The sequence below is a fragment of the Pteropus medius genome, unplaced genomic scaffold, assembly GCF_902729225.1.
Source record: "Pteropus medius unplaced genomic scaffold, Ma_sr-lr_union100, whole genome shotgun sequence".
In the NCBI taxonomy this organism is placed as follows: Eukaryota; Metazoa; Chordata; class Mammalia; order Chiroptera; family Pteropodidae; genus Pteropus; species Pteropus medius.
Genome location: NW_024349804.1, coordinates 14507970 through 14528622, shown reverse-complemented (window position 1 = coordinate 14528622; position 20653 = coordinate 14507970). Strand labels below are relative to the sequence as shown.

Genomic DNA, 20653 nt, shown 5'->3' with positions numbered 1-20653 from the left:
GTTCTGCTTCTGACTTGCAGGGCAGAGGCGACATGGCCTTTGGACATAGAACAAAAACCGAGAACAGTAAGTGTAGTTCTGGTTTGGGAAATTTTTTTTTATTTTAAAAATATTAAGTTGGTTCCCAAGTCCCATTAAAGGTGAGGCACACGCTCAAGGCAAGGGGAGCCCCGCAGCCGGCTGCGCCCCAGGTCCCAGGAGGGAGCCCTGGACATCCTCCCCACGGGCACGGAGAGGCTGAGCTGGCGGGAGCACAGCTCGGGCCAGCGGTTCTCACGCAGACACAGGCCCCGGAGATCGCGCAGGTGAGGTGAGCCCAGCAGCTGCTGAGTGGCCCAGCCTTCCCGCCCCCACCCACGCCGGGTGCCACCTTTGGTCCCCTCAACCTCCTGGGGCAGGAGAGCCGAGAAACACCTCCCCTCGTCAGTGGAATTTAAGAAAAGTAAAAAAGGTAAAAGTCTAACGGCTGTCGCTAAAACTAGGAAGTTAGAACTTTTTTGGTTAACTTTAACATTCAAAAATGTAATATCGAATCCAAAAAAGTCTTAGATCACACAAAAAGTAACCCATGTTAAAATTTAAAAAATAAGTCCAAAACACCCCAGAGAGAGGAACCTAAAGCTTAAGTCAGCTGGAGCTCGACCGCACACGGGGGGACGGAGCCGCGTCCCTCGGAGCCCGCTTGGAGCCGGCGGCCCTAGGACACGTTGGCCATGGGCTTGTACTTCTTGAAGCGCGTCCACTGGCCCGTGGCGTAGTTCATCTCGAACACCGTGTCCACCAGCATGGTGGTGCTGCCCTGGCCGTCTGACTTGGGCAGGTCCTCCGTGTGCTCGCTGAGCTTGATCTGGATCACGTCGCCCTGCTCCTGGCACGGGTTCTCTGTGGAGGGTGGGTGCTGCTGGGCGGGCACCTGGGGCCAAGGGGCCTGTCCCCCACCCCAGCCGGGCCCCCGCCCCCCACCCGGCCAACAGCATGGACGCACCTCGAGAGCCAGCCATGAAGCCCAGGATGAGGGCCTTCTCGGGCCGCGTGACTTTGTTGGCTGTCTTGAACATCTCCTGGGCAGCGAACATCTGCTCCCTCTGCAGGGTGCGGGGCGTGGGGCGTGAGGGCCTGGGCCCAGCCTGCCACCTCCTGTCCTTGTGCTGCCGGCGCGGGAGGCCAGGCCCCACCGCCCGCCCGGTGGCCCGCAGCCCCTCCAAGGCATACCTACCGTGAGGGACAGGTTCTTCTTGGGCTGCTGCTGGGCGGGGGGCTGGGTCTGTGGGGCCACCGTGGCCACCGGAGGTGCCTGGGCAGCAGGGGCGACAGCCGGGGGCGTAGTGGGCGTCAAGGGTGAGGTGGGAGCTGCGGGCGTGGGCGTGGCCGGGCTCAGGCCGCTGTTGTACATGGGGGCCCTCTGCTTGAACTGCGCCGGCAGGGCGGGGCTGGGGGCGCTGGGCTCCTCCGGCGGCCGACCGGCTTCCCGGGAAGACGGGGCTGTGAGCAGAATGAGGCCTGAGGGGCCGGCAGGACCAGGACTCCCCAGGCTGTGCCCGGCCCTGCTACTCTTAGGGGAACGGCGAGGCTCTGCCCTACTTCCCTGGCCCTGACAGCCCTCGGCTCCGGGCCCCTCGGCCTTCAGCAGGCCCCTGGCAGCGGGCACAAGGGCCTTGAGCAGCACCTCCAGGGGTTCAAGGGGCACAGCCCCCGAGGGCCCCAGCCTGGAGCCGGAGGTCTTAGGCCTTTGCAGACAATACGCCTGGGCTCTGGTCAGCTCCTGGCCTGGGCGCTGGTGAGGAGGCAGGAAGACAGCCTCGAGCCCCATCCGGCTGCCAGACCCCGTGGCTGCCCCTGGCCGCCCCTCCCCAGGCACAGGCTTCCGGCAGCAACGCCGAGCCCCACGGAGCAGAACCTCAGAGCAGAACCCTCTGAGACCACTCTTCCCTTCAATACCTTTTCTCTGAAATTCTGGGGCTGTGAAAGGACTCTTGGACCCTGAGGTGCTGTCACCTTGACAACCTCTAAGCTGGGACTCGCTCCTGTCACATGCACAAGGAGCAGCTGCCTGTTTTCCCCAGGAAGGGCAAAGCAGGTGAAAACTGGGTTTGTTCCTTTAAACCGTGCCAGCCAGGGGGCCGGCCAGCACCAGCAGGGCTATGTCCTGACGGCCCAGGAAGCACCATGTGGGCAGGGGTCACTGCCAGGTGGGTGCTGGGGAGGAGCCTCGGGCAGGCTGACCCCGGCACACCGTCCACCTGGTGAGCCTGTGCCCGCTCACCTGGTGGGGTCTCAGAGCTGGGGACGTAGGATGAGGCTGGGACCACACTGGGCGTGGCAGGCAGGTAGCTGGTGGACGGCAGCGCAGGCTCCGTGTTCAAAGACCCGAGTTTCTGGAAGACAGAGTTCGGGTCCGTCCTGGGAGAGGCCAAATGCTGGGCTCCCCGGGGGCCCTGGCGCCTCCCCCACACACAGGCAGTCCAGGGGAGCTGGCACTGGTGCACACCTGTCCGTGTACATGCGCACACACGCACCCTGCACATGCGTGCTCGTACGTGTGTACATACACACGTATGCTCCGACAGCACGTCCCAGTGGCTAATCATCAACACCAGGGCACATGCTCTGGCCGCGGACGTACTGGACAGCGAGACTGGCAGGCGGGGGCGCTGGCCCTACCTGAGTGGACACCAGGCCGGCTGCGTAGTCCGGGGTGGCGTTCTCGATGACCGTCTCCTCCTTGGCTGGCTTCTCTACCACTTCTGTGTCTGCTGACGAAGCAGGGTCCTCGTCAGGGCTGGGCTCAGCAAGGCCGGCCTGACCCGCCGCACGAGCCAGCCCCCCAGGTCACGGGCAGAGAGCAAAGTGAGCCCTCAGGAAAAGGGCCGCCACCTGCGGTCACCTCTTCAGTTAAAAGTGACCATGCTGAGACACAAAAGGCACCAGGGAGACGAGAAACAGGCCTCCAGGAGGGGAGAACAAGAAGCCCGGCCGCCCACAGCCGCCTCCGTCCGTGGCCGTGAGCCCGGTAGGGAGCCCCGGAAACGCACCCAGCGTCTTCCTCCTCCTCTTCGCCTCTCGGCCAGCGCCCACCATGTCCAGCTCGGAAATATCGAGCAGCTGCCAAGACACAGAAGCCCACCCTCAGCTGCGGCGCAGGCGTGAGGCCAGCCGGGGGGGCCAGATGCCGCGGGAGGGGGCCCACCTTGACGCCCCTCTCCTTCCGCAGCGGCGTCCTCGAGGGCGGGATGGGGGTCCGATTCCCGGCCGGGCTGAAGACGCTGGGCGTGGTGGGGCTTCTGAAGGGCGCCTGCTTCGGGATGCCTTTGAGTGGGGCTGCAGGGAGGACGGGGCTCAGTGGTGCGGTGGCGATGACCAGCAGAGACGGCTCGTCTGCGGCCCCTTCCGCGCTCCCCGCCTTGCCCTCGCGCAGAGGCTGCCGGCGTGCTCTGGGGCGCGGGCCCACGGCCCCCCCGTCAGCACACGATGCCCTGCTGGGTGCTGAGCAGGCGTGCGCCCTGGCGAGACCCCAGACTCGTGCACCTCCACGAGGGCGGGGAGGGGACGTCCCTGAGACGTTTGCCACCCGCCCACTCTCCATGGCCGGCCCACAAGAGCAAGGCCTTGGCAAGCGATGACATCACAGCCCACTCATGACATTTTTGCCAAAACCAGTGAAAAGATGCCACCTCGACAGCTGTGCGCCTGACACGCGGCGTCTCACCTGCATGAGAGACGCTCGGCCTCCAGCCCTGGCACCTTCTGCCGAGGGGACCTGTCACGGGCCTGACGGCTGCACACACTGAATCACCCTCCCTCCCCCAGCCTAGCCCTGCGCCTGTCAGGACGTCGCTGGACACACCAGGGTTTCGCATCCCTGCCCCCAGGCTCCATGATGGCACCCAGCAGGCAGGCCCGGGCCCCATAGGGGGCGCCCACGCAATGCACGTGGGACAAGGAGCTGACACCAAGACAGCAGGTCCCATGTGAAAGCGTCGGGACCTTGGGTCTGCTTGTGACAGATGGAAGTGAGCTGAGGGGCTGGGCCCTACAGAGGGTGCCCCCCAAGGCCCCCCAGTGGCTCAGTGTCACGCCTGTCTGCTGTCTGCACGTGGCCGTCCTCCCTGCGTCCTGGGCAGTGGGGGACATGGGACTCGGGAGAACGTCCGTCCTGTCCTCCCGGCTGTCTGTCTCTGCCTCCCGCAGGCAACCGGCAGGGTAAGCCGTCTGCTTGTCATGTGCAGGCGGCGCGTTGTGCTCCCAACCCCCAGGAGGCCCGTGTCGCAGGCCACCTGTTCCCCAGTGGGTCTTGAAGCTCATGAGGAAGGGCCACATTCACTCCGTGGGTGGCACTCCCTCCTCGCCGGCACCGAGACGCAGAGCACAAGGACAGCGTGGTGGGTCGGGGGGGCATCCCCTGCCACCTGCGCACACCCTGCCCACCCCTCCTGGAAGGGACAGCGCCTCAGAGGCTGCCCCACGCTCCGGCCTCGCTGCCCAGCGCCTGCCGACAGCCTGCCAGGGCCCCCAAGGCCTGCCAGCGCTCAGATCTCGTTTAATGACACCCTCCTACGTGACAGTGACGGCAGCTCTGGGCCAGCGCATGCGCAGACGCGGGAGGGGGCGGCCGGCGCAGCTTACTCGTGGTGTCCATCTTCCGCAGCGGCCCCCGGCCTTTGGCGTGGAAGGGCACCCCCGCCGTCCTCTTCAGCTGCTGCGCTGTCTCGGTGGCTGCGGGGACAAGGGCGGTGTCAGCAACTAACAAAGGGACGCCATGCCTTTCCCGCACAGGGGCCCTGCTCCCTCCGCCCGGCACGCGACACGTGAGGGGTGCACAGGCAGCGGCTGTTCTTCCAGACGTGTGGCCCGCCCGCTGAGGGGTCCGCAGCGAGTGTGGACGTCCAGCCACATCCGCTGCATCGAGCCTGCGCTCTGACAGGGCCGGAGGGGCCTTCCGAGTCTCTGCGCCGTGGGCGACACCCGGATGCAGCCCGGGGCAGTGTCCTCGCCCTCGGTCACCCTCAGTTTCCCCATAGATTCATAAATGTGAGGAAGGAAGCGAGATTTTCATGACGCGGCTCAGAGAGGGACAGAGCCCCGTGCCAGGCTGACCACACGGGGTGGGGAGCTGAGGTGTGGCGGGTCCTGCTGGCTCTGTGAGGCCACAGCTGCACAGACGCCAGGACGCGCTCTGTCCCGAACCAACGCTGCTACATCTCACTCCAGTTCTTTGAAAACGGCATTTACGGACGTTATTACTGTCAGTTCCGCAGCCGGTGAGCCGAGTTTACTGACATCCGTGGTTTGCCACTTGGCTGAAGGAACTGGTTTCCTTGCCTTTTTCCTGGCAAGCAACTTCGACACACGTGGTATAAGCCACTACATGCAAAGGGACTAAAGAAAGCGACCCAACATCCTTCAGGTCAAACTGAGAATCGCCCCAGCTCGAGTAAGGAACGTTCCAGGAGGGGCCCCGCCTTCTAAAACCCACAAGGCCACCTGACTCAGCGCCCGTGTGACTCAGCGGGCACAGGTCTCATTTTTGTAACAAAAATCACACTTTAACATAAAAATTCAGAGTTTCTAAAACAGATTTTTTAGAACATAGTTCAGTATAGCAATAAATGAATTTCTAAAAAACCTGGAAAATGTTATACACTCTGATGGTCTTGAGAAGACAGTTCAAGCACCACAAACCCTCAAGGAAACCGCAGAACACGAGCTGCAGAAGGCAGAGCCGTTCGCCGGCGGGCAGCGGCGGGCAGTGGCGGGCAGCGGCGGGCAGTGGCGGACAGTGGCGCCGGGCAGTGGCGCCGGGCAGTGGCGCCGGGCAGTGGCGGGCAGTGTCGCAGGGCAGCGGCGGGCAGTGGCGCAGGGCTGCCCGGCCGCCCCCCGCCCCGCCCCCCGCGCCCCAGGCCCAGGACTGGCACTTACACTTCTGCAGGAGCTCGGCCCGCAGCGTGGCGCTCTTCGGCTTCCTCTTCAGCTGGAAGTGCTTCACGGGGGGCGTGAGGGGCCCGGCCAGCGTCGTCAGGGCGCTCTTGTTCAGGTACCTGCACTCCAGGGGCAGCATAGCCGACGCCTCGCACTCGCTCACTGCCCGGTCAAGGACCAACACGGCATGTCAGGGGCGCGAGGCCTGGCGCGGGCCGCGGTGTTCACAGCGAAGATGAAGCGAATCCGAGACGCGAAGCGAAGCCGGCGCCCACAGGACTGCCCGCCCGGGCCCCAGCCTGCAGCCATCGCACAGCCACCAAGGCCATCGGGGTGTCTCTTTTCCAGGGCCTGCCCCCCCCCCAAGTGGCCTCCGGGACCCTGCTGAGTCCTGGCCTCAGAAGAAGCCACGAGGCAAGCTTCCTCGGCTGGCCACTCACCCGGGGCTCAGCGCGCAGAGGACACCTGGGGAGGGCTCTGGCTGCCCAGGTCAGCTGGGGAGTGGACCACGTGACGAGCCCCTTCCTGACAGGCCCAGGCCTCTGATGGCAGAGCGAGCCCCTCCCGCCCAGGGGACATCACCCGGGTGGCCATAGACCTGGCCTGGACCCAGCGCAGGATGGAGACGTCTCGGGTCTGTTTCCCAGACCCCGGAGGGTGCGCAGCGCGCTGGGCTGTTACGAGCGAGTGGGCCCGGGGCAGAGCCAGGACGTGACGGTAACTGCGTCTCAGACGACATGGCAGAGGGAGGACGGGGTCCCACTGCCGTCGCGGCCTGTTCCTCACAGACCGGCAGGAAGCTAGACCGCGGCACGGGTGGCGCGTTCACGGCAAACGAGGGGCCAGCGTGTGCGTGCTCAGTGCCACGCACCCCAAGTCCAACCCGCGGCGGGAGAGAAGTCTTAGAGGAAGCAACCCCTCCTCCCGGCAGGGCCCACACACACACGCACCCTTTTCTCTGAGTTCCCCTAAGACATCCTGAACGTTGGGGTTCTGCTCTTCAAGATCGAGGTTAAGCGAGCCCGTGTCAGGAAAGGACTTCAGAATGTCGGCCACCATGAGGACCCACGGGTCCGAGTCTAGGGTGGCCAGCTGGATGATCTCCGTCAAGGCGGCCTTCATCTGCCGAGAAAGGAGAGACGGGGGTCCTGAGCGGCTGCCAGCAGCCCCGCTGCCCGCCACCCTTGGCCCCTGCTGGGACCCCATAGCCACCTTGCCCGTGTATGCAGGTGGGGCCGAGCGGAAGGGAGCATCCACGATCCTGTTCTTGAACACAGAGGAGCCCTCCAAACCCACGGAGCTTCTGGGGGGTCACAGGCACCCTCCAACCTCTACAGCAACTGGCCCCATGCCCAGCCCCACCCACACTAGAACCTGCAGGCTCCCCTTCCCCTGTGTCCCCCACCCCAGGGCCATCCTACTTCCTTGGGCTCCCACGGCCTCCACTGGGCTGCAACGCCCACTCGCAGCCAGTGCCCCCACCCAGACCCACTGCCCACCCTCCTGCTGGGGTGGCTGCACGTCCCACGGACCCCCGTGGCCACACCCGATCTCCACGTGTGCTGGTGCGACAGGAAACGTGAAGGCCAGCCACGATGAGCTGACGCGTGCCAGCTCCTGCCTTGGGTGCATGTAGCTGAGAATGACACCAGCACCCACACCACATTCAGGGGGCCCGCTGACGGGACACCGGGGCGCAGATGGCTGGGCCCGAGGCCGTGACGTGCGGTGGAATGCTGCGGCGAGCAGGTGGCCCTGACACACTTGGCAGAGCAGACGGGGTCCTGCCACCTGCAGTGCACACCCGGGAAGGTGCCGGGAGCTCCGCGATGTGTGCCCACCGGCCCCTCAGAGGACGATGGCCTTTGGGGGCTGGAGTCGGCAGGCACTGGGCACCGGGTGGCCCACGTCACTCTCTCCAGATGGCACGAGAGAGCCCAGAAGAGGCTGGTCCGCCAGAGGACCAAGGTGACGTGGGGCCGCGAGAGCTGGGGCCCCCGCCCGCACCCCCTCAGTGCCATCTGCCAACCGCGGAGCCCCAGCTCGCAGGGGCCGCTGCAGCCAGACGAGAGCCCGCCACGCGGGAGCACCGAAGGCCGCACCTGCCCTGCTCCCCCCGGCCACACTCCTCCGACAGGTGCGAACAGCGGGGAGCAGCGCGGCGGTCGCCCAGCTGCGAGGAGCTCGGGGTGTGAGAGGTGGTCACTTCAGAGCCCTCTGCTGCTGTGCTGTCCTGGCTGACAGTACCCAGTCCGAAACCTAAACACAGGCCCCCCCACGCTCCCCTTCCCACCGGGCCCTGTCCTTTGGGGGCCTGCAGTCATCTGCCTGCCACCTCTTACCTGCACCCCCCCGCCCCGCCCGATCTGACACACCGAGGCAGCGCACGTGCCTTCAAAGTGATCTGTGGATCCCATTCACGCTCCGGCTTAAACCTGTCTCGGGAGGCCACACCAGAGCCAGGCCCGGCCCCAGCCCTGGCCCTGGTCCTGGCCCACTGTCCTTCAGGAATGGGCCTGAGCCTGGCCGGGCATTAGGGGTCCAGTGTCCCTGCATGGACGACTCCTCCCCACCACTCGGATCCCCACACTCGGCCTCAAGGAACAGGAGCTGCCGCCCCGCAGCTGCCCCGACTCCCCACGCCCACGCCCACTGCACATGCCGCCCACGCAGGGGCGCAGCTGCCATCAGGGCTAAAGCCCCGAGGCTCCAGTGTCACTACTGACACTGGGCGCCGCCTGTCGGCCACACGCAGCCCACGGGCCAGCGGACCCAATTCTAAAAGGCCATCCCTTAAAGTACGCAGAAGTGTGTTCTTCACACGTGGCAAAGGGTAATAAACACTTATCTGTTAACATGTGTGCTGGGGATTTCTGTTGTTACAGGGGATGGCTCGTCTGCCACCCACCTACCCTTTGTTTAGCTGAACCTTAAGCTCTGTTCTCCATTAACAAACAAAAAGGTGTGAGCTGACAAATGTTACCTGGCACTCACTACAGGGAGTTAAGAATAAACACACGTCCAGGGGAACGAAAGTTACGTTAAAAAAGCTACTCGCATCTAAAGCTGGTGTAAGAGGCTCAGCGAAGCCGCAGGCCCCACCCTTGGCAATGACCCGAAGCCCTAGGAACCGGAAACACGGACCGCGCTGGAGGACGCCCGCGACGCCCGGGCGCCCAGACCACGCTGGCAGAGGCGCTGGCAGACGGGGCCCCGCGTGGCAGGCGGCGGAGCCGTGTGGCCACTAGGGGCCTGGCCACGTGCCCAGCAGCTCCGCTCCCGGTACGAGCCCAAGCGACCGGAGGACAGACGTCCATCCGATGCCCGAGCCCGCACGGCTGTGTTCCCGGTGCCCACAGAGTGAACGTGACACCGAGCCCTCCCTGAGGGACGGGAGGGTGAAATGCGGCTCAGCTCTACGATGCCACGTCACGTGGCGACAGGAAGACGTCCTGACACCGGCTGCCACGTGGGCGAGCCTTGAAAACCTTAGGCTAGGTGCAGGCAGCTGCTCGCAGAGGAGCACACGGCGGTGACCCCATGCACACGGGCCGTTCGGAAGAGAGAAACCCAGTCAGACGGTAGAAAGGTGGTCCCTGGGGTGGGGGAGCGGGAACTGGGGAGGGACTGCTAATGGACAGACAGCGGTGACAGCTGCGTAACACTGTAAATACACCAAAACCCCGGAACTGTACGATTTAAAAGAACAAATCCTATGTGAATATCTAGATGTGAAAAACTGCATGAGGGAAAAAATGGGGCCGGGCGGGCGGCTGAGAGGCCAGCAGAGGCGAGCTCGAAACGCCTGCAGGCCGCTCCGGACCCGGCACTGTACGGGGCAGCAAGGAGACCTGGCCATGCCTGGAGGCAGGAATGTCCCTGGTCCTGGTGAGGCGCCATGTCCCCATACGTCAGAAGTCTGAGTCAGCGGCACCGTCTCTGGAGGCAGACTGCAGCAGGACAGCCCTGCCGAGCCAACCCGGGCGGGCCGACGACATGGAAAGGCCAGTGTCCCACAGACAGTCCCTGTCAGCTGGAACAGGGCTCTGGCCCACCCCTGACATCAAGCGCCTGCTGGGCCCGGAAGCTCTGCCTCAGTCAGGGGCAGCTGGAGCCCTGGAGGAAGCAGCCAGTAAGACGGGGGACGGCGGCAGCACCCGGCAGCTCCCGCAGAGACATGGCACCGTGAGCAGTTACACCGCCGTGGAGTTTTAAAACTGAAACGAGGACACGAAGCAGAGAAATGAGCTCAAGACACAGCGGGACGGCAGGCAGCCAAGGCGGCACCGGCCAGAAACGCAGCAGGACGCGGAGAGACCCTGAGAGCGTCGCCCTGACACAGAGCCCCCGCGAGGCCCGGACAGACCCACGGTGAGGGGCGCCGAGCGCTGAGGACAGACCTCCCCCCAGGTACCGTGACTCTGGGGCAAGCCCACTCGAACTCCAGGAAGATTTCTGCACACAACTGGATGACGTGAGTCTAAACTTCCTGTGAGAAAATCAACAAAGAAAAATAGGAAGAAAGTTCAAAAATAAGAGAAAGAGTAATGTTACCAGATATTAAAATGGATGACTGACGCCTTAGGGTTCCTCCCCTCTGATTTTATTCCTATATAAACTCCAGGTGGATCAGATTTCAGTTTGAAAAATAAGACCATAAACGTCGGAGAGCTTTCTCCTTTATGACTGCCGAGTGAGAAGGCCTCTGTGAGTAGAGTCTAAACCAAGAACCACAAAAGACAAGAATCTGAATTTTACTACACAAGTATTTTTTGCATGAAGAAACACAAAAAACCCTCCAAATCCCATAAATGAAATCAAAAGAGAAAAGGACAAACTGGGGAAAAAATACTTGCGGCTCCTATCACAGGCAGTTAAAAAAAATACCCCCGAAGAAGTTGGTCCTGCACCTCGTTAAGGAAGCTTGACATTAGACAAATGATTCGAAATCCTTAAAAATGCAAAGGGTACTCGGGCCCATTCCACATAAGAGAAATGCAAAGCAAAACTAGGTTGGGCCCTTACTCCCACTGCGACGGCGGGGCGGGCCTCTCCCGGGGACCGGGCGGGGAGGCAAAGGCTCTCGCAGAGCTCCCAAGTCCCAGCTCCTGGGGCCGAGCCCCCGGGGCCAGGGCACGGTCCCACCCGTGCCTGCGCCACCGTCCACGCTCCGTACGTGCCCACGACCGCCAGCCTGCACGGCCACCCTGGGGACTCAGCACCTGGACTGGCAGCAGCAGTGAGCACTTCCCAAGGGGCAGGTGACCACGCTGCCAACTACAACATCGACGGGCATGAGCTCTGCAAGGTTCACTCAGCAACATTCTCCAGCTTCTAACGTGTGCCCGAGCGACCGGCACTGTCCTGAGTTCCTGATGTGCTCATAGGTAGGAAGTTACGGGAAAATCAGGTTGCGTTCGTTCAGGACCGTGTCCTGAGCTCTCCACCGACGGGGCTTCGGCGGCTTAGGCAGACCAGATCGTGCACCAAGAGAACTGATCTCTGCTCCCACGAGATTCTGGGGCCGCCCGCAGAGGTTAAATGGGCAACGAAGCATTCTCACGGGGCCTGCGCCCTACCTGGCCCTACCTGTCCCTACCTGACCAGGTACGTGCGACATAACGCCCCAAAGGCGAAGCTGAAACAGAAGCTTGATCTTAAAAGACAACTCTAGAAGTCTTCATAAGGGTCCCTGAAGCGGCTCAAAGGAAAAATCTCTTCACGAAGGGGGGAAATTAAACTAATCAGGCCTATTTGCTATGCTAGACTTTGGAGGTTTGGAGAGATTTTAACCCGACTGCCCCCTTCTTGAGGACAGAGATGTGCCAGTGACAGCGTGCACATGCCCGCACTGTGTGAAGTCCTCGCGCCAGGCGGCCAAACCTTCCAGAAGGGCCCTTCCGGCCGGAGACAGCCCAGAGAGCACCAGGGCGAGCGGACCCGCAGCCGACGGCAGAGTCTGCACCAGGCGAGCAGAACGCGGCCCCTGGCTTTGCAGAACGAACCACTGAGGAAGCCAAGGTTCAGCTGGCGACGAGTCCTGCGCTCTCCACCGTCGGGGCTTCGGAAAGAGAAAGGCCTTGGCCTGAAACCCTCCCCTCGGTACCGCTCTGCCCACGGGCCGCTCCCTTTGGTGAAGGCTGTCGCCCTGTGAAGCACCCTCAGACACCACCGAGACGGGGTCACGGGATGTGCGCACCTGCCCGACAAGGGGGGCCTTCGGACTCGCCCCAGAAGCCCCTGAAAGCAGTTCGAAGCTTGCACAGCCTGCTCCTGGAGACGGCGCCCTCGATCCCCGCTGGGAAGACCCCCCCAGGGCCCCCGCAGCCCTTCGGAAGGACACCAGGCATGGCCATGTGTGGTGCCTGCACGTTCCTCGCTTTAAAGGCTCGCTCACCGCCGCACTCACTGGGGTGTAGGACACCGCGCCTACGGGACGCCTCAAAGCGACGTTATTCAGAGAGGATGACCGTCCGGACGAGGCCGGCCGGGCCAGTCCTCACGCTTACCCGCTGCTGTCGTGAGGTCTGTATTCCTGGGCAGGTCAGCGGGCTCCGTTCTCCAGGGACAAGCCCGTCACCTTCCTTATGGTTTGGGCGGTGTGCTCTAGGGACGCCACCCGACGCCCACCTCTTCCTTCGGTGAAGCTGACGATCCCATACTTACCCTGCCAGCAGCTTCCTGACCGGCCCTAACCCCGTGAAGCCGCGACGGCCCCTCTGCCACCAGAACCGACACGCCGGTCACTTCATGCCCCCTCGCAGCAGGGAACGGCTGGTCACAGGGAAGACCCGGCCTCGCACCCCCTTGTACGAGGCGCCGTCTGGGCCGTGCGCCCCCCGTTTCCGGCCAAGCGAGGGAGCCGTGGCTGCACGTCCCGTTGTTCTAATTTGCTTAACGTGCCGCTGCTCGGTGTGACCAGAGCCTGACTCGAGGGGCCGCACGGAGGGGGACGCCCCCCCGGGCCACCGCACCCTCTCAGCCGTTCATCACGCTGGGTGACTTCGCCGAAACCGGAGCCTGGGAGCTGACCGGACCGACGCCGGCGTCGTGCTCGGTCGCGCCGACTTTCTGGATGCTGCAAACGCAGGGGCCGCTTTGTCCTCTAACTGCTCCCTCACTGCCCGGCCTTCCAGGCGCCCGTAGAAGATCCCGATGGTGACCCGGCTAACTCAGCACGAAGGTAACGTTAGAGAATTTCTGTGCATTCAACAGGCGCCTCGGTGAGACCTCTCTGAAGCGATGGCCCTGGTTATTCCACTGGCTACTGTGCGACCACAGAGTCCCAGCGGGCTGGACGGACTGGAGAAGGTAGCCACGGCACGCTGGCAGCGACGCAGGACAAGCTGACCTCATCGATCACCAATGCTGTCTCCGGCAGGTTTTACCCAGAGGGGTAAATGTGAACCCTGAGAACTCATGGCTGCTACATTTCGGGAAAAGCCACGGGCTGACCTTCCAGCCTCCTGCTGCCTGAGTCGCCCACCGCGAGGGGGTCCTAGTGTCCCCCTGACCGCCGGACGGAGACCCGCCTCGTCTGTCAGCACGACACCACGTCCTCACTCGCGTCAGAGCACGGTCCGGCCCGACCGGAACCGTGCGGCTTGGGAGCCTCGTCTGCACGGAGGACTGAGCGGGGTCTGGGCTTGTGGACTCCCGTCTGGCCACAGAATCACATGGAACTCGCTCCCTGAGCGAGCATCACCCCACTCTGCCCTCAGAGGCCCCGGCTTTGTTCTGGGGCGCACGGGTTTCTGCCGGAGGCTGCGTCGTGTGGTCTGCAAACTATTCACCAGAGTGAAGTGTCTCCTTTCCACACCTCTCTGGGAGTTTTTGCCGGCAGATGCTATTTGTATAACGTTCTAGCAAATGCGAACTAATCTGCAGTGGCAGAAAGTAGGTCAGTCGTCACCTTAGCACGCGGAGGGGACGGGAAGAAGGGTCACAGGGAGGCGGCAGGGGACGCAGGGTGTGACCGGCTACCTCGCTGTGACGTTTTGACAGGTGTGCACGTCACACGGTACACTTTAAGTACGGGCAGTTTAGGTCAATTACACCAAAAGTGGAAAAAAGTCCCTAAAAGCAATACACATTTTTAAAGAACACATACACGAAAACATTCAATAGAACCGGACGGTCGCTATTTACGGGGATGGTGCAGGACACGGGGATGAAAGGGGTAAGTAAAACAGAGACCTCGTAGGAAGGACAAGAAAATCATAAGAAGGAAATAAAAAACAGAAGGCGAAGGAAGACGGGGTGGCACGACCCAGAGTGCGACAGAGACGATCACGAGGAATGTGGGGAGGCCGCGCGGACAGCGGGGGGGCCTCACGCACTCCGAAGCGGAGATTCGGAAAGGCAGACAAACTGGGCAAAGGCACTATCTGAAGAGTAACTGCTGAGAACTTTCCAGAGCACATGAAAGATAATCGTAATTTGAGGAAGCCCAACGAACTGTGGGATAAACTAAAAATTATTTTCACCAAAACACGTCAGAGAAAACCGCAGAACTAGCTGCAAAGTGGGGCCTTGGCTAGGCCGACCGGCCCGAGGCCAGCAGGGCACACGTCAGGCTGGACGCGGGGCCACCGACCCAGGGCTGACGGAGGTGCCCATCAGAGGCAGCCGGGGGACCGCGCACCGGATTCGGGGCAGTGGGAACGGCGCAGTTTAGCTGACATTTCAGTGAAGTGCTGGGTCTGTGTAAGGTCAGTGTCGGAACTGTGACAGGGACTGGGGTCCGGTTTCCTTGGAAACAACAAAGGCAAGAGACATGCAGGTCCTGCTTGGATGTCCCTTCCCTGGCCTCTGTGCCTGGGCTGGAAAGAGGGGCTCCCTCTCCACTGCAAAGCATCTCAGATCCCCGAGCGAAGGTGGACACTCTGCTCCCACTGAAGCGCTTTCAACAGCGAAGCTTCTGAGGGTCTGTGATTTAGACGACAGTTTCTCAGCGAATAAGACAGCCACAGTGACCGAAGGGCTTGTTGTGACACTTCGCGACTGCAGTCTGTCCTTGGGAGAAGCACTGTCTTGCGTCCTGTGCAGCTGGCCTTGTGTTTCTCATTCCAGCTGAGATATATAAATATATGTGTAGTTCTCCCAGTCACTGGTCACTGGGAGCCCTAAGACTTCCCATGGCAGTATCACAAGTTGGATAATTTTATGCATTAAACATTTATCTCAAGAAATGAAAGATAAATAAATAAAGTTACCTCAGTCACCTCTGCTCTCCCTAAAATTTCCTTTGGTACCAATGTCAAGGTCTTGGATCAAGAAGATCACTGGTTTTATCCAGCAGCAGCATTGATGACTTCTTCAGATCGCTTTCGAATATAACCGAAACATCACAAAGCCAGTATTCACATTTCATGACACTTTACAGTTAGCAGAACACCCCCTGCACAGCCCTGAAATCATCTGCCTCAGTTTTCAAGACGTCATTCCCACCTCCCCAACCAGATAACAACTTCTTAGAGAGCAGGGGCCCGAGTCCTCCTTGGACCCCTCGCTGAATAAACTAAAATACTGGATCACTAAAATATCTTTCCTCCTCCCCGGTGTTAGCTGAGAACTGTCGTTTACTTAGCTTTTGAGAGGAACACATACATCACAGAACAAGTGGACTGGTGTCAGGATTTCATTAATAAACAGGTTGTAGCAGGTGCTGTGTATGATGGTTGATTCTGGGTCAGCTTGACTGGGCCACCGGTCAAATGTTACTCTGGGTTACTCGGGGAGCATCTGCGAGACTGTTTCTGGGTGAGATTAACGTCTGGACGTAGAGTGAGGGGAGCAGACTGCCCTCCCTACGTGGGTGGCCCTCAGAAAGACCTGAACAGGACAAAAAGGCTGAGTGAGACACACCCGTCTGATGGACCCATGGACATAAACACAAAATTCCTATACCAAACATCAGGACGACATAATCCAACAATACAAAATGACCAAGTTAGGAATGCAAGTTGGTTCACAATTAGTCCTATTCTGTTAACGTGGTGAATTACACATCAATAGATATTTTAAACACAACAGCAAGGGTTGGCAAGGATATGAGAACTTAGAACACGTAAAAATCTCTGGTGTAAAATGTAAAAATGCTGCAGCCACTGTGGAAAACAGTTTGGCAGTTCCTCGGAAAGTTAAACACAGAGTTATTACGTGACCCAAGCAATTCCCCTCCTAGGTATATATACCTGATAATTTAAAACATGTCCACACTGAAACCATAAAACATACATCCATAAAAATTTGTCGTGAATTTTCACAGCAGCATCATTCATAATAGACAAAAACTGGAAACTCAAACGATCATCAACTGATGAATAAAATGTAGTCTATCAATACAGTGGAATTTCATTCAGTCATGAAAAAGGAATGACGTACTGACACATGCTCTAACATGGATAAACCTTGAAAACAACACGCTAAGAAGCTAGTCACAAAAGACCACATGTATGATTCCACTTACATGAAATGTCCAGAACAGGCAAATCCATAGACACAGAAAGTAAAGCAGTGGTTGCCCAGGGCAGGGAGGCGGAGGGAGGGAGCCTGTTAACAGCACAGAGTTTATTTGGGGGCTGATGAAAATGTTCTAAAATTGACTAGGATGATCACTGCACAACTCCGTGAATATACTGAAAACCAATTCAATTGTACATATTGTATGGTATGTGAGTTATGTCTCAATAGAGCTATTAAAAAACTCATTCATGATTAAAATAATTTTTAAAAAATCTAGGAATAGAAAAGGATTTCATGAACCAGAAAAAGGTATCTACCAAAAATAATACGGAACATACTACTTATTGGCAAATATTCAAAGTTTTTCCCTGTGTGACCAGAAACGAGAAACTACCCTGGACGCTACACCAGTGTCCTCGTGAGCGCAGTGAGCCAAGAAAAATAAATGAAAGGTAATTGGAAAGAGAAACAAAGTAACAGTAGGTACACAGAAAAATAAAGAAGATTCTACAGGAAAGTTACTGCAATGAGTAAGACTGTAGCACAGACTCTATTCAGAGACTCATTTAAAAAGAAAATAAAACTTTAACAGATATCATTTGTAACAGCATGAAAAAATACTAAGTATCTATGAAAGTACTTAACAGAAGAGGCAAGGCTTCAATTGAGAAAATCATAAAGCTTTATAACAAACATTAAAGAAGACTTAAATAGAGATTTGCCTGCATTCTTATAAGATTCAGTATTATTAAGATGATTTAACCCCAGAATGAACTATGAATTCACTCAGTCTTAATCAAAGTCTCAACCGGTTGCAGGTGAGTCTATGTGCAGCCTGAGAAGTGAGGACAACATATTTATGGAGGTGCAAAGGGCCCAGCACAGCAAAGAGAGACTCGCTACACATGAAGTGGCATAAAGTGGCATCACAGGGCTCAGTGGATTATTAATGCAGCGACGTGGACATAGCTAAAGGAGCAGACTAGGGCCCAGAGACAAACCCACAGCCCAAGTGTCAGTGCAGATCAGATCGAAGGGTCCTGTCTGGAACATAAAGACAGTTGTTTCGACAAATGTGCCAGGCTTCGATGTCTGATCGCGGAAGCTAAGCAGGGTCAGGCCTGGTTAGGACTTGGATGGGAGACCGCCTGGGAAGTCCAAGTGCTGTAGGCATAAATCAATTAAGAAAAAAAAATGCGCCAGGCTTACACATCCGTGTGGAACATAAACAAGTCGAACTCCTACATAACGGTTAATTCCAGGGAGACTGAAGACTCGAACGTGGAAGGCAAAACTACAGCACTGATGAGAAAACGGGGCGCACCCTCACCTCACCCGCCCCAGGCAGGGCGGGCCCCGGGGAAAGCGGTGCATCCGTCGCCTAGTCAGTCACAAGCTGCTGTGCGCCCAAAGAGTCCATGAAAAAGGCAAGTCAAGCCACCCTGGGAGACATTCGTGACACATATAACTGAAAAAGGCCTGCTGGCCAACATTTTTTACAAATTTAAAAAAAAAGAACAAGAAAAAAAAAAGGAATTTGAAGACGTGGTTCCATAGTGCAGCGGTGAGGACGTCTGCTTTACACACAGGAGGTCCTGGGTTCGCCCCCAGTGGAGCCACGGTCCATAGTCCATGGCCATGCCACCCTGAACAAGCCTGATGTCTGATCTCGGAAGCTGAGCAGGGTCAGGCCTGGTTAGTACTTGGATAGGAGACCACCTAGGAAGACTGGGTTGCTGTAGGCATAAATTAAAAAAACAAAACAGATCTAAACAGACAACTCACAAAAAATCAAACCAAATAAACAAATGAAGAGATGCTCCACGAGGTAACCACAAGTTAACCCACTGGGAGGGCACCCCCAGGCTATAAGGGACAGCACCAGCACCAGTCAGGGCTACCGAACTGCGAGTCTGAAAGCTGCTACTGCAGCGAATCCTCAAAGTTCTCATCGCAAGAAAAAAATACCCTGTAACTGCGCGGGCCACAGACCTTACCTAGACTCACTGCGGTGATCATTTTGCAACATATACAAATACTGAATTGTTACTTTGTACTCCTGAAACTAACATAATCCTGGATGTCAAATACACCTCAACTATAAAAAAATGGTGCAGGTACTCTGGAAGACAAACTTAAAAACACCGAACGGCACCTTCGCACACCCACCCGCCAGGGTGGCGAGTGGGGACAGCTGATTCACAAGCAAAGAGCTGAGCACAACCTACTGTCCCCGGGTGACAATACAGTGCTGCGCGCTCAGGGAATGGAACGTTACGCAGCAGTGAGGACTAAACCCCAGCTGGCCGCAGCCCGGATGAACCGTCATGGTGTCCACCGAAAGCAGACGGCGACACCCGGCGCGCGCACACACGGCACACGGGACGCAAGCCACAGGGCAAGCTCCAGCCAGGGAAGCCGCTCCGCTGCCGAGGGCCGCAGATGCGACTGAGAAGCAGTGGCAGGGGGACGACGACCGCCGGCGGGGAGGGGGCGGGGCGAGGGCTGCGGCGGGAGCAGGCGGCGGCGGCGGCCTCGCAGGGGCGGCACGGCCGTTTCTCCGCGGCGTTCGCTCCGCTGAGGCCCTGGCGCATCTCACGACGGAAACCACCCCGACCCCTCGCGCTGTCACCACGCTGCAGCGGTCCTTGGGGAGTGTCTAGACGACGGCGCGCCTCGGCCTCTTAAAGACCTCCTCGTCCATTTTGCACGAAAAGCGGCACGGTGCGCCGCGGAAGGGCAGACGCGAAACGCACGGCGCACGCTCCACCGGCGCGGCGCAGAGGCGGGGGCGCCGAGAAGCCGGGGCTCCGGGGGGCCGGCGCTCGGGCCGCCAGCCCCTGCAAGCGGACGCGGAGCCTGGCGCACCCCCACCGAGGGGGCCAGAGCCGGCTCCCCGCACTCCGCCCCGGACCCCCACTCGGAATTCGGGGCGCTTGCGCCGCCTTCTTCCGCAGACCCCCGCGGGGACGCGCCGCCGCCCGGCGCGCCCAGGTGCCCGGCCCGCAGCTCGGGGGGGCTCGGGGTTCGCGTCCATCCTCGCCGCCCCGCTCCGCACCGGAGGGCGCCGCCTTCTCCTCCCCACGGGTAGCGGGGGGCCTCGTGGGGGGGGTGACGGTGCGCGGAGGGCTGAGGGGGAGGGGCCGCGAGGTCCGGGGCCCCGGGGCCCGGGGGGTGGGGGGACCGGCCCCGCGCCCCCGCCCGCCTCACCTCGTCCACCGCGCGGCGCGGGAGGTGCAGCGTCCCGAGCAGCAGCTTGAGCTTCACGGCCGACGAGAGGCCGTGGAAGCAGAGGCGGATGTTGTCGATGACCGCGGCCGTCAGCAGCGACGCGATGCTGGGCGGCGCCCACAGCTCGTCCGTGGCCCCCAGCTTGTTGTGCAGCCACAGGCCCGTGTCGCTCTCCCGCATGGACGCCATCTTGGGGGGGAAAAAGCCGGGCGCCGCCGCCGAGCCGGCATCTTATGAAGACACCTACGCGCCCGCGGCGAGGCCCCCCAACATGGCGGCGCCCGCCGGACGGGCCGCGGTGACGTGCCCGGGGGCGGGGCCTCGGCGCGGCGCTTGGTGGGGACGTCGGCGAAGGCCCGCCGCCCGCCGTAACGCAATATGGCGGCGCCCGCGGCCGGCTCGCCGGGCGGCCCCGAAAGATGACGTCAGGAGAGGCGTCCGCGCCCTGGCGGCGCGCGCGCGCGCGCGCGGCGGCCTGAGGCGGAGCCTCGTGTCTGCTCCCGCGGCGGAACTGGGGCGCGAGCGGCCGGGCCGCCGGCTCAGCCCGCTCCGGAGGGAGGTTTCCGAGGCCGGAGAGACGTTTGCGCGGCCCCGTTGTCACGGGAGCCGGGCAGGCTCCAGCCTTCACGCGCGCCCCCCGCGGCGCGGCCCGCGGAGCGCCGTGGGCCTTCATCCGCGCGGATCCGGGGCTGGCGGGAGGCTGAGGACACGCTCGCGCCGCGGCGGTTTGTTCCCCTTACGCATCCCGAGTCGCAGAGTGAGGCGAGCCGGGCCGCCGCCGCCGCCGGCCGGAGGGGCAGGCGGCGAGGGCCGCGCGGGAGCCTCCGGGACGGTGGGACGCGGGGCCGAGGGACACTTCTATTTGCCCTGGCGGGCGCGGGCAGCGCGGCATGTCGGGGACGAGAGAACGGTGCGCGCTCGGTCGGCGAGGGGCTCCGTGGGCTTCAGCGGCGCCGCCAGCCCTCGTGCCTCGCCTGCCTCCGGTGACCTCTGTGACGGGGCTCAGGCCAGAGACGGGCCCCCCGGGGGTCAGGACAGC

General features: G+C 60.5%; 1 protein-coding gene across 7 annotated transcripts; it reads right to left on the bottom strand.

Moving 5' to 3' along the window:
- Positions 1 to 71: 71 nt before the first annotated feature.
- On the bottom strand, positions 72 to 19922 carry NELFA (negative elongation factor complex member A). Of its 7 annotated transcripts, XM_039838303.1 has the most exons (13): positions 19594 to 19731; positions 15526 to 15750; positions 15132 to 15242; positions 6867 to 7038; positions 5917 to 6078; positions 4624 to 4713; positions 3188 to 3318; positions 3033 to 3102; positions 2662 to 2753; positions 2264 to 2375; positions 1213 to 1482; positions 986 to 1085; positions 72 to 882 (listed from the first exon to the last, which is right to left on the bottom strand). In XM_039838303.1, the coding sequence occupies exons 4-13, from the start codon at positions 7036 to 7038 to the stop codon at positions 579 to 581; spliced, it is 1503 nt and encodes a 500-aa protein (XP_039694237.1). In that variant the 5' UTR covers positions 15132 to 15242; positions 15526 to 15750; positions 19594 to 19731; the 3' UTR covers positions 72 to 578. The 7 variants fall into 7 exon arrangements, with proteins under 7 accessions (XP_039694237.1, XP_039694236.1, XP_039694232.1 ...); XM_039838302.1 differs by lacking the exon at positions 15132 to 15242; XM_039838298.1 differs by lacking the exons at positions 15132 to 15242; positions 15526 to 15750 and having other exon boundaries at positions 19594 to 19922.
- Positions 19923 to 20653: the final 731 nt, after the last annotated feature.